At 26.6% G+C, this 14,199-nt stretch overlaps 1 protein-coding gene and 1 pseudogene across 1 annotated transcript; one reads left to right on the top strand and one right to left on the bottom strand.

The window, feature by feature from the left end:
* The first annotated feature begins 434 nt into the window (after positions 1–434).
* LOC126552464 (ATP-dependent DNA helicase PIF1-like) lies at positions 435–1,892 on the top strand. Its single transcript, XM_050207165.1, has one exon. It carries the CDS (start codon positions 435–437, stop codon positions 1,890–1,892), a length of 1,458 nt encoding a protein of 485 aa, XP_050063122.1.
* A 5,208-nt stretch (positions 1,893–7,100) lies between these two features.
* LOC126551791 (uncharacterized) lies at positions 7,101–9,012 on the bottom strand (annotated as a pseudogene).
* Positions 9,013–14,199: the final 5,187 nt, after the last annotated feature.

The following is a 14,199-nucleotide window of genomic DNA, read 5'->3' as shown; positions in this document are numbered from 1 at the left end:
GAATGTTTTTACTTACGACTGCTATTAGTCAATGTACGTGGCCCAACATCATTCCAACAGTTACGAACTGTTGATGGTGAATTGTGTGTATCCTACAGAGAAGCCTGTCAACGTTTGCAATTGCTTGAAAATGACGCTCATTGGGATCAAATTCTCAATGATGCTGTAATATCATCACACGCTCATCAAATACGAACATTGTTTTCTATAATCATATCTACATGCTTTCCATCAAACCCAATTGATTTGTGGATCAAGTACAAAGATTATATGTGTGATGATATTTTGTATCAAATACAGAATAGAATGGGAAATCCAAATATACAAATCAGTGAAGAAATTTACAATGAAGCATTGATTTCAATTGAGGACATGTGCTTGATAATGTCAAACAAACTATTAATTCAATAGGCCTGACCGCGTCCAATCGTCCAATGCATGACGCTTTTAACCAAGAGTTGCATCGAGAAAGACTGTATGATCTCAACGCTTTGAAAGAATTAATTCAAATAAATCTTCCACTGTTAAATGAACAACAGAAGTATGTATTTGAAACTCTTATGAAAGTAACAAATGATGAAACTGGAGGGATTTACTTCTTAGATGCACCTGGTGGTACAGGAAAAACTTTTTTGATTTCATTAATATTAGCAACAATTCGCTCACAAAATAAAATTGCACTTACACTCGCTTCGTCGGGAATCGCAGCAACATTGCTTGAAGGTGGTCGAACAGCCCATTCAGCACTAAAATTGCCATTAAATATGCAAAGCAATGAAACTCCAACCTGCAACGTTTCGAAGAACTCTGCAATGGCAAAGGTTTTGCAGCAATGTAAATTGATTGTTTGGGATGAATGCACGATGGCACATAAAAAATCTTTGGAGGCTTTGGACAGAACCTTAAAAGATCTACGGAGCAATAATAACCGATTTGGTGGTGTAATGATTTTATTAGCAGGAGATTTTCGTCAAACATTGCCGGTGATTCCACGATCAACGCCAGCTGATGAACTCAATGCATGTCTAAAGTCCTCCAGTTTGTGGAAACATGTCAAAGTACTTCATTTAAGCAAGAATATGCGTGTCGAGTTGCAAAATGACCAATCTGGAAACATATTCTCTAAACAACTCATTGACATTGGTAATGGCAAATTTCCTATAGACATGTTGACTGGCTGCATTAACTTTCCTCAAAGTTTTTGTCAGTTAACTCGATCAAAAGATGAACTTATTCAGAAGGTGTTTCCAGATGTTTCTCAAAATTACAGAAACCATGATTGGTTGAGCGAACGAGCTATACTGGCTGCAAAAAACATAGATGTAAATGAATTAAATTTCAAAATTCAAGAACAAATTACAGGCGAATTGAGGATATATAAATCAGTTGATTCGGCTACTAATCAAGATGATGTAGTCAACTATCCACCGGAATTTTTAAACTCGCTGGATTTGCCAGGATTGCCACCTCACAATCTTCAATTAAAGGTTGGATCGGTGGTTATAATGTTGCGAAATATCAACCAACCGCGTCTTTGCAACGGTACACGGTTAGCGATAAAAAAATTACTAAACAATGTGATAGAAGCAACTATACTCAAAGGAAAGTTTAAAGGAGAAGATGTTCTCATACCGCGCATCCCAATGATTCCGACTGATGTGCCATTTGAGTTTAAACGACTACAGTTTCCAGTGCGTCTTGCTTTTGCTATGGCTATAAACAAGTCCCAGGGGCAATCATTAAGTGTTTGTGGTATTAATCTAGAAAACCCATGTTTCTCACATGGTCAATTGTATGTTGTCTGTTCCCGTGTGGAAAAACCATCAGATTTGTTTATCTATGCGCCAGGTAATCAAACAAAAAACATCGTATACCACAAAGCACTACAATGATAATAATAATAATTATGATTCACATGATTAACAATAACGCGATTACTTTCTTTTAAATCATTATATTATATGTTTTATTTAATTATTTTTTATTCACAACGCCCTATCACCAGGGTGACGGTTCTGTTCAGGAGAATTTTTTAAAATACGTAGGCACAAAAACTGCCACATTACAAATCTTTCGTCGTGAATTCGACGTAATATTAGCACTATCAATAAGATTAAATTAAAAATTAACACACGGCATACGAAAATGCAAAAAAAGAAAGTAATACACGGGCAACGCATGAAAAAGTACTAGAAAAAATTATGGGTGCTACCGATGCTAGTGGGCAACTGATGTTATTAATGAAGTTCCAAGGAATTGACGATTTGGAATTAATCGAGGCTGAAAAGGCATATTTGATATGCCCGAAAATGGTGCTGAAGTATTATGAAGAAAGATTAGTATGGCATGTTAGTGACTAAGTATTTTCATAAAATGGCATTTTTTTTTCTTTAATACAAATTCATGTATCAACTTATGTATTAAAGAATTAAATCAAATAAAACTAGTGAATTATTATTTATTATTTTTTTTTAACTGACGTTATTTGAAATGACCGACAAAAAGATGAAGTGTTTTCTGTGATATCACAAGTGTAATACTTTCGTACTACACTTGTACACTTAATTACTTAATGACGTATTTCGACGTCTCGTTGTTGGTGCTTGTTGTTAAAGATGGAGTCATACAGATAGGTAAAAAAAATGTTAGTAGGTTTTTTGATGTTCAGTTAAAACAGTAAGTTTTTAATAAAATAAAATAAGTCGAAATATTAACAAAGAATGTTAGTTTGCAGTTAAAACTTGTGGGCAGTGGTTACGCTCAGTACTCGAGAAAATACCTGCACCCACACAGCAAAAAAATGTTGTAATAACATTACTATAAATTGTTTTTAAAAATGTTAACATTATCTGAAGGTTAATTAGAAATTAATTTTGATTAAAGTAATATTATCAGAACATTATTACATAATTATTTGGCCACCATATCAATGTTACTATAATAATAGTAGTAAATATTATGACAATATTTTTTTTAGTATCAGAATGTTACTGTTATAATAAATAATTTATAACCTGCCGCAGCGAAAAAGGTCGTATCTCACTTTTTTTCATTTTCGAGTTACGACCGTATTTGAATAAAGAATAATTTTTTTTACTACCCACGAAAACGGTCGTATCTCTAGCTATCCAAAGAGCTTAGAAAAACAATTTAATTAAAATGCATTAACAATAAGATTACCAACGAAAACAGATGTATGTTTAGATACGACTTTTGATAACAAATATTACCCGCGAAAAATGGCGTATCTCATATCACAAATATTTTATATTATTCAATATTTAATTGTAAGTAGCTTACAAGCTTACTAGTTTTACTAAAGAGTGAATCAAGAACCAATTAGGTACAATAGGGTATTAATATTGACTTCAGCGATTCTGACTCTGATAGCATACTTGATACCTATGTTTATGGGAATATCAGTAGTGATCCCGATGAGGATAATGAGATTAATAATAATTGTAATATCCCAATACCAGATCAGGTAAACTAAAATATAAAAATTTGTTTTGTTATTCTTAGGTAATAATAATAATAATATGCTTATAATTTATATTATTATTATATTAATTTTTTAACTACAGGGTTTATTTTGCATGGAGGATAGTGGTTCAGATATTTATGATAGCGACAAAGACCCAGAATACACCCCTCAATTAGACAATTTAAGTGTAGGTAGTCAATAATGATAATACTTTTATAAATGGTGACTATGGAGTTGGTGGTAATGATAATATAAATGATGTAAATTATTCAAAATCTTATTAGAATTTAATAATAATATATTATATTAAATTATTAGTAATAATGGTCAAAATAAGTACACAAATAATTGTTATAATAATATTATTATTATGTAGTTTTGAATTCATAATACTTTTATTATTTGTTAATACTTATTTAAATTATTTGTTAACATAATATTATACTAATAAATAATATAATATATTATTATATTTTAATATTATCACATTTTAACAAAGGTACCTTTTTTAATATTTTATACATTTTGTATTTTATTTTGTTATGGTAGAACCCTAGTAATGTTGTGGATATTCCAAATAAAAGAATAAAACGTGTTATGACTCCCAGTGTAAAACTTCAGAGGAAGCGTCTGAGAAATGTTTCTAACTGGAAGGATGTTAAATCAAAAAAAGAACTAAATTTAGGGTTGGAGCATAATAATAGATCAGGCAAAAATAAAAGTGCAAAAACCATGGGTCTACCTTGTAAATGCAAGATGAAATGCTTTGATAAAATTATTGAAAATATGAGGAAAACAGTATTCGATGAATACTGGGGTTTGGGAGACCATGTCCGACAATGGGATTTTATAGCCAGGTGTGTAAGGATAAAAGAAAAAAAAGTAGCAACCACATCATCAAATTCACGTAGAGCATTATCCAGAGAATATTATATACCTATTAACTTTGTCGAAATAAAAGTGTGTAAAGTGATGTTCTTAAACACTATTTCAGTATCTGAAAAAATTATTAGTACTGTTTCTAAAAAACTTAATATGTCCCCTGTAATAGAACATGACATGAGAGGTAAGCATACCAATCGACCACATGTGATTAGTACAACAGTGATTGATTGTATTAAGGAACATATTGCAATGTTCCCAACAGTTGAATCACATTACAGAAGAGCAACATCTCAAAAGAATTATTTGGAAGCAGACTTAAGTATTGCAAAAATGCATAGACTTTATTTGGATTGGGTTAAAGACAAAACTCTTTGTGTCAAGGCTCAAAATGCTACAGTCAGGCAATATACAGACATATTTAATACTTTTAACTTAAGTTTTTTTAGACCAAAAAAAGACTTATGTGACAAATGTGAAGAGTTTAAACTTGCTAGTGAGGAAGAAAAATTGAAACTTCAACCAAGCCATGATCAACATTTGACAAACAAAAATATAGCCAGAGATAATAAAACTGCAGATAAAAAGCGAGCAGCTAATGATCCAGAATTGTGTGTTGCAGTGTTTGACTTAGAAAAAGTATTGACCACGCCACAAGGTGAGGCTAGTAATTTTTATTACAAAAGAAAATTTGCCGTTTACAATTTTACGGTATATGATATTGTTAACAAAGTTGGGTACTGTTATATGTGGGACGAATGTGAAGGAAAAAGAGGTTCAAATGAAATTGGAACTTGCCTGTTAAAATTTTTAAAAATGATGAAGGAAAAGGGTTTCAAAGAGTTTTGTTTTTACTCAGACAACTGTGGTGGCCAGAATCGTAATCGTTTTATTTATGCAATGTGGGAGTATGCGGCCTTTACACTAAAAATAAAAATTAGTCATAAATTTCTAGAAAGAGGCCATACTCAAAATAAAGGTGACAGTATGCACTCATGTATTGAACGTTCAAAAAAAGGGAAATCAATTTATGTTCCTGCACAATGGATTACTCTAGTAAGGTGTGCTAAAGTTACAGGCAAACCTTATATAGTATTTGAGATGGACAATACTGAGTTCTTGGATTTTAAACCTCTTGTCGAAGAAAATAGATTTAATTTTAAAACAACCTGTGATGGTGACCTAATAAGGTGGAATAACATAAAAGAAATCAAAGTGTCATTTGAAAATCCATTTGAGCTTTACATTAAGTATGATTTCAATTCTCCAGACTTTATAAAGATAAATTTAATAAAACAAAAACAAAGGGGAAGATTTCAAAATCATAGTATACCTGAAAAAGTGTATGCTGGCAAATTGCCAATTGAAAAAGCCAAACACAAAGATTTATTATCACTATGTTCTATGGGACTTATCCCATCCACATACCATGATTTTTATAAGTCTCTTCCATCAAAATAAATATAATATTTTGTATACAAAAAAGACTACTTAATATTAAACGATTAATAATATATTATACTTATGTTTATATTATATTTTGAAAAAAGGTTTTTTAAGTTTTTTTGTTTTAATTTTGTTATAGCTTTATATTGTTATAATGTTTGTTGTTATTATACAATATATTATTATAATGCTGCTATTACTTTTATTTTATTTTTATAAACAATTCAGACTACCTACTACTAGACTTAACTGTTCAATAATATTTAATATTGATATTTCAGTTTATAGTAAAATATTTAAAAAAAAAAGGTTTTTTTTAAGTTGTTCAGTTTATATAATATTTTATTATTACATTTTATTATTATACATTGTTTTGTTTTTTCTAAATTTTTTTATATAATTTTGTGTAACACAATAATATTGTCAACACTAATACAATAAAAAATGATATTATTGTATATTGATTATAAATTAGGTACAGTGTTAATACAGTATTTATAGTCAATGGTAGTATACAGTAATATACTAATATGACAGGTCATAAGTCTTTGGGGGGAGGGGGAGGGGCCAATATATTATAGTCCCCTGAATTCAATATTAAAATAATGTAGGAAATAGTAAAAGTTATGACTTATTATAAAATATTAATATAATAAATTATAATATTATTACTATCATAAATTATTCAAATAAATTTCCAACGATAAAAGTCGTAAGTATAGATACGATTATAAAGTCATATAAATTTCCAACGAAAAAAGTCGTAAGTATAGATACGACTAGGTACAACTTTGTTCTAAAGGTCGTATTTAGTTAAAAAACACGATCATGTGATATTTTTAAACAAACAATAACATAATATTTAGAGTCAGCTAATTGGTGATAGAAAATTATGCATACCAAAATTTTAGAAATTAAAACAGAATTAGAATTTATATAACCATCATAGTTTTGCTCCTCCTGAAAAGTTGAGAAAATAGAGTTACGATCTTTTTCGCTGCGGCAGGCAGGCATTATTGTTATAATAATTAAATATTTTTAATATAACATTATGACAATATAATGGCAATAAAATTATAACAACATTATTATAATAACTATTTTTTATTTTGAAATAAGATTATAACAATTTTAATTATAATATTTTAATTTATAAAATATAATAATAATAACAAAATACATTTAAATAACTTATTAATTTAATATTTTAATATTGAAATAATTTTTAACTAGTTTAAAAACTAAAAAATAAAAGTTCAAAAGATGAAAATGTAAATAATAGCTTAATAATAATATTGATATTGATCAACTTTTAAACAAAATCTAGCTATATATAATGGAAATTATACAAATTAAATTAATGATATTAATTAATTATTTTTATTGGTATCAGAGATCATTTTTTTCTTAATTCTGAAATGAGCATGTGCCAACCAAGTACTTATTTCATGATCTATTTCTTTTTCAGGTGTCATTTCATATTTAACGTGTGTATGTAGTATATCTGAAACAATAAATAACAAAATCAAATGTTATTACTATCTTTTTATAAAGGATTAAATCTATTTTTTTAGGGGCCATAGCCTTCAATTTCTAATAAGTGTGATTGTAACCATAATGAATCCATCAGCATAGGAAAGTGGATAATACTGATAAAATTATATAGAACATTTTGGAAAAAAGTTCTTAGCAAAAATTTTAAAATATAAAAATAAAAATTTCCAAATGTTTTAAATTTTTAAACTTAAATAACTTAATACTTTATTTACCAATAATAATACGATATGACTCCAATGAGGCAAAACGTTTTTTTTTTTTTAAATCCATAAGTAGAATACTTTTGTAAAATATTATCGTGAAACATTCTTGACATGATACGTCGAACTGAATCTCCCAAACTTTTAGTTGTAACTAAAAGACATAATTTACGAATCTATAAGGTAAAATAATATATATTATAAAACTACACATGCTGCATTAAAAAAATCATACATAAGGGTTAAATAAATATCACAATATAATTCCATTAAAAAAGACTATCTTACCAGTAAACTCTTAAAATCATTTTCATTGTTTTTAATCTTTGATTCGAATTCTTCATGATGGACATCCATTTCAATTGGAAAGATGTCATTTATTTCAAAATTGTTTACATCATTATTAAAAGATGAACTTAAAAGTGTTTTATTTGCATTTCCCATTAATGCTTCATTGGTTGCAATTATTTGTTGAGTAGATGCCAAATTGTTAACTTCAAACCTGATGTGAGTCAATGAAGATAAAGTGTGTTTTTGAAAATCTAAAATCAAATGAAAATTGAAACACTTTTTTTATTACCTTCTCTAGGTGTTAAGACAATTAAATTGTAACATTATAAACGGTTATAATTAGAATACGCATAAATAATTTTAAATAATATGGTAACTTGCAGCACTCATCAAACTATCCAAGTTGTTACTTTCGACTGTTATTTCTGATAATATACCCATAATTATTCATATTTTTAATCTCCTATTAACATATTACTTCCAAACTATATTTTATGTGTTTAAAATTAACATCTTATTTTAATGGCAAATGTTTCAAATGTGAAAAATTAATTATGACTTTTTTATTTGTAAAATAAAATTTTTTACAGCGTATCTACAAATAATCCTAAGAAAAAATTTTTATTTTTCAATTTTTCATTTTCTCTTTTTTCCAAACTATATATTATGTGGTTGAAATTAACATTTTATTTTAATGGCAAATGTTTCAAATGTGTAAATTAAATTAGTTACGATTAAGAATTAATTTTAAGTGCTGCCCCACATATTGTATCTACACCAATTGGTCATTGCACCAGACCGGATCAACCACAGGTCCCCCGTCAACCCTTAAATAACCTTTTTCATCGTGTGTCCAGTGTTCATTGACTAAATCTTTTACCGTTCGTCGGTGTCGTCGCGCACATATTGTTGCCTATCCGTGCGATTCGAGGCGTATGTCAAGGTTAAGAGTTATATTATTATTATTGAGCGCGAACGAATCCTAAGAAAAACTTTTTATTTTTTCAAATTTCAATATCTCCTATAAATATAGTTTTTCCAAACCATTTTTTATGTGGTTAAAATTAACATCTTATTTTAATAGAAAATGTTTCAAATGTGTAAAATAAATTATGACTTTTTTATTAGCAAATTAAAAAATATAACGGTGTATTTACACATTATCTTAAGAAATAATTTTTTTTTTTGCAGTTTTTTAAAATCTCCTATTAACATATTATTTCCAAACTATATTTTATGTGGTTAAAATTAACATCTTAAATTAATAGCAAATGTTTCAAATGTGTAAAATAAATTATGACTTTTTTATTTGTAAAATAAAAAATATAACAGTGTATTTATATATAATCCTATGAAAAAATTTTTATTTTTGGAATTTTTCATTTTCTCATATTAACATATTACTTCCAAACTATATTTTATGTGGTTAAAATTAACATCTTATTTTAACAGCAAATGATTCAAATGTGTCAAATGAATTATGACTTTTTTATTAGCAAAATAAAAAATATAACAGTGTATCTTCACATACTCTAAAGCAAAAATTTTTCATTTTGCAATTTTTCATTTTCTCCTATTAACATATTATTTCCAAACTATAATTTATGTGGTTAAAATTAACATTTTATTTTAATGGCAAATGTTTCAAATGTGAAAAATTAATTATGACTTTTTTATTAGCAAAATAAAAAATATAACAGTGTATTTACACATTATCCTATAAAAAAATTTTTAGTTTTGCAATTTTTCATTTTCTCATATTAACATATTACTTCCAAACTATATTTTATGTGTTTATAATTAAAATCTTATTTTAATTGCAAATGTTTCAAATGTGTAAATTAAATTATGACTTTTTTATTAGCAAAATAAAATATATAACAGTGTATCTACACATACTCTAAAGAAAATTTTTTTATTTTTTCAATTTTTAGAACTCTCCTATTAACATATTATTTCCAAACTATATTTTATGTGGTTAAAATTAACATCTTAATTAATAGCAAATGTTTCAAATGTGTAAAATAAATTATGACTTTTTTATTTGTAAAATAAAAAATATAACAGTGTATTTATATATAATCCTATGAAAAAATTTTTATTTTTGGAATTTTTCATTTTCTCATATTAACATATTACTTCCAAACTATATTTTATGTGGTTAAAATTAACATCTTATTTTAACAGCAAATGATTCAAATGTGTCAAATGAATTATGACTTTTTTATTAGCAAAATAAAAAATATAACAGTGTATCTTCACATACTCTAAAGCAAAAATTTTTCATTTTGCAATTTTTCATTTTCTCCTATTAACATATTATTTCCAAACTATAATTTATGTGGTTAAAATTAACATTTTATTTTAATGGAAAATGTTTCAAATGTGAAAAATTAATTATGACTTTTTTATTAGCAAAATAAAAAATATAACAGTGTATTTACACATAATCCTATAAAAAAAATTTTAGTTTTGCAATTTTTCATTTTCTCCTATTAATATATTTTTTCCAAACTATATTTTATGAGGTTAAAATTAAAATTTTATTTTAATGACAAATGTTTCAAATGTGTAAATTAAATGATGCCTTTTTTATTAGCAAAATAAAAAATATAACAGTGTATCTTCACATACTCTAAAGCAAAAATTTTTCATTTTGCAATTTTTCATTTTCTCCTATTAACATATTTTTTCCAAACTATATTTTATGAGGTTAAAATTAAAATTTTATTTTAATGACAAATGTTTCAAATGTGTAAATTAAATGATGCCTTTTTTATTAGCAATATAAAAATTATAACGGTGTATTTACACATAATCCTATGAAAAAATTTTTAGTTTTTCAATATTTAATTTTCTCCTATTAACATATTTTTTCCAAACTATATTTTATATGGTTAAAATTAACACTTTATTTTAACAGCAAATGTTTAAAATGTGTAAATGAAATTATGACTTTTTTATTAGCAAAATAAAAAATATAACAGTGTATTTACACATAATCCTATGAAAAATATTGCAATTTTTCATTTTCTCCTATTAACATATTTTTTCCAAACTATATTTTATGTGGTTAAAATTAACATCTTATTTTAATTTCAAATGTTTAAAATGTGTAAATGAAATTATGACTTTTTTATTAGCAAAATAAAAAATATAACAGTGTATTTACACATAATCCTATGAAAAATATTTTATTTTTGCAATTTTTCATTTTCTCATATTAACATATTTTTTCCAAACTATATTTTATATGGTTAAAATTAACACTTTATTTTAACAGCAAATGTTTAAAATGTGTAAATGAAATTATGACTTTTTTATTAGCAAAATAAAAAATATAACAGTGTATTTACACATAATCCTATGAAAAATATTTTATTTTTGCAATTTTTTAAAATGTCCTATTAATATTTACATTATCTTCAAGTATTCCAATGTAAATTTTGTTTGGTTGGCGATTTATATCTGATTCGCAAATTTTGTAGTTGTTTCTACGGACCCGATCGACAACATTTTTTAGTTAACCATTCTATAATGATATTTCCTTTTATCTTGTAATGTTTCTTTGTAAAAGGTGTAGGTTTTGTTTTGTTAGGTTTTGTTTGGACACAATGTTTTGGTAACCCGATAGTTGTCAAAGTAGCTCCTTTTGGTCTCCTGGGCTCTAACTTTTGGGGGTAACTGAATACATGCCAGCTGAGATATATTTTCTCCAACTGAAATAATTAAATTAATTTAACTAAATTAAATAAATAATATAACAATACTTGCCAATTGCTTCATAAGCATTTAGTAGATTAGCAAAAATCTCATCATGATCATCAGTACCTTCTTTATCATTGGCAACATCAACTTCCTCTTCAATTATATAATTGTCAAAACAAGGTATATCATCAATCTCTCTAAATTTACAAGCATTATCTTCTAACAATTTTATTGACATCTCTTTATAATTTTCCCAACAATCAGCAATTAATTTCAACTGTTAAATTTTCCTATGGAACTGATCATTGGACATGGTACTTAAAATTTCAGTTATTTTAGATGAAAATATGGACTTTTTTCTAAATTGTTCGTTTGATGTTAAACATTGTGTCTTTGATGCTAGTTGGTGTGTTATTGACAATTTTGAATTATTGTGATCATTACTTAATGTATTAAATATGACATGTGATTTTGTGAAATACTTCCTTGTCCACCTATTATCACAAATTGTAAGATTAAAGAGGGATAAATGTTCATGTTCTTTTTTTTTTTGAAAATATGTTTACATGGTAATTTCATAGACTTAAAAAATGCACAGCTACATGATTGGTCTGTTGTACCTTCAACAATGGTACTTTTTTGTAGCAATTGTTTTTTCAAAAAATCAAAGGCGTAGGGAGTCGGGCGTCCGAGAATTGGGCCACATTTTAACTACCTGTTTTGTATAAAATATTCGTTAACATTTTCCAACCCGGAAATTGGGCCACAAATTAAATCTATATTTTTAAAGTGTACTCGGAGATTGGGCCATAAAAATATAGCACACAATTAATATACTATTAATATGAATATTTATATAATGTTTATTAACTAATTATTATTTTTTTAACATATAAAAATACAATTCGTCAAATAATTAATATTTTTTTTAAAATACTTCCATACAGATTTAATTAATTTAATATACAATAAGGTCCATAAAATTAGTCAAATGTGAAATAATTTTTATAAAGAATGCCAATACTCATTTTACAAATATAATATAAGGACCATAAAGTTAGTCAAAAAATAAATAATAAGAAAAAAGCATTTTTTAATATGTACATAAAAATATAATACAAAACATTTAGATCCATAAAGACAGTCAAATAATAAATAATATGAAATAATTTTTTTAAATAACATGATAAAGATTGTAAATATTCAAATTGGGTTTTTCCCCTTTTTCATATTTTTTAATTTCATTAAGAACAAAATTTTGTCGAACTAAAGTTCATTTTCTTGTTTTTAGTGTTCCTATACTTCTAATCTTAATATAAACTTCTGATTGAAGTTGCAATAAAACATTTAAACATTTATGTATATTTGGATGTTACGTATAGAAATTATTTTGAAATGTGAATGAAAAGACTCGACGGAATTATAGTTCGAGTTAGGTTTCATAATCTTTGCACACTACGCGTATGACTATTTTTATCCATTTCATTTGATGACAATTGATAATTCTATATCATAAGATATTGGATAATTTATTACCTTTTGATAATGCATACGCAGTCACTTCAAGTAAAGTTTCGAATGCGCAGCAGTATTAGGAATTGTATCAATTTATATAAAAAGATGTATTATTTTATTAAAATTTAAAATATAATAGTTTCCCAATCACCGGGTCTGCCTAGTGCCTATTATAAATATAAAATTTTAGTGGCTCAATTTTATTACCGTATATCTTTGAAAAAAAAGGTGAATTGTGGCTCAATTCTCGGGCATCCGGGAGTCAATAGTATAAAATAATGTTCTTCTACGACATTTGAAAATTTAGCTGTTGGCCATTTTTCAACTATAAGTAGTGCTTTATTACCTCGTTCTACTCTAAGGCATTTTATGACAACAAATAATTTTTCAAAAAATTCTTGTAAATTAGAAAATGAATCAATTACAGATTTCAATTTTCCATTAAAACTTTCTAGGAGATTATATTTTGTCCTATTTAAAAAATTACCACTGTCATAAACCATGCCTACCACCCACTCATTCCAAATAGAATGCCAATTTTTATGAAAGTATTCCATAACCTATACTGGTGCAAATGATTTAAGAGTAGGTACTATACAATTTTTGATGCTCTTCCTCGTTTTTAGAATAGCATAGTTTTTCAAATATAACCTTTTATTGGTTCCTTTCTTGAGGTGTAATTCCTAATTTATCGCATGTGATTTCTCGATGGAATGTACGCAGTGCGTGAAATAAACATATTAAAAACTTTGCATCTGGAAAGATGTCATTAATAACTTTTCTTTCATTCATGTCTTTGTCTGTCATGAACACATTGGTTATAAGTGCTATCAGGAATATTGTTTTTGAATGTATAAAAAAAACATTTAAATGTTTCATAGAGTTCATTAACTAATAATCCCATTGAGGCGATTTCGCTTTGTCCGTTCCATACTCTACCAAAAGAACAAAAACTGGTATCCTACTATCTATTAGTTTATACGTAGCATCTGCAAACACAATCTAGGAGAAATTTTTTTATAAAAATTAACATAAATTAGATGATAATAAAATAGTTACTTCTGGAAAGGCTTCAAATAATGTTTTCATTCTTTCATCTTGCAAAAATATACCCAG

This window comes from Aphis gossypii, chromosome X (genome assembly GCF_020184175.1).
Source record: "Aphis gossypii isolate Hap1 chromosome X, ASM2018417v2, whole genome shotgun sequence".
Classification (NCBI taxonomy): domain Eukaryota; kingdom Metazoa; phylum Arthropoda; class Insecta; order Hemiptera; family Aphididae; genus Aphis; species Aphis gossypii.
Note: the sequence above shows the minus strand (reverse complement) of the source record. Positions and strands in the feature narration are given on the sequence as shown.

Excerpts from the sequence above, each read along its gene's own strand:
- LOC126552464 (XM_050207165.1), top strand. The coding sequence starts at position 435 with ATGCATGACGCTTTTAACCAAGAGTTGCATCGAGAAAGACTGTATGAT.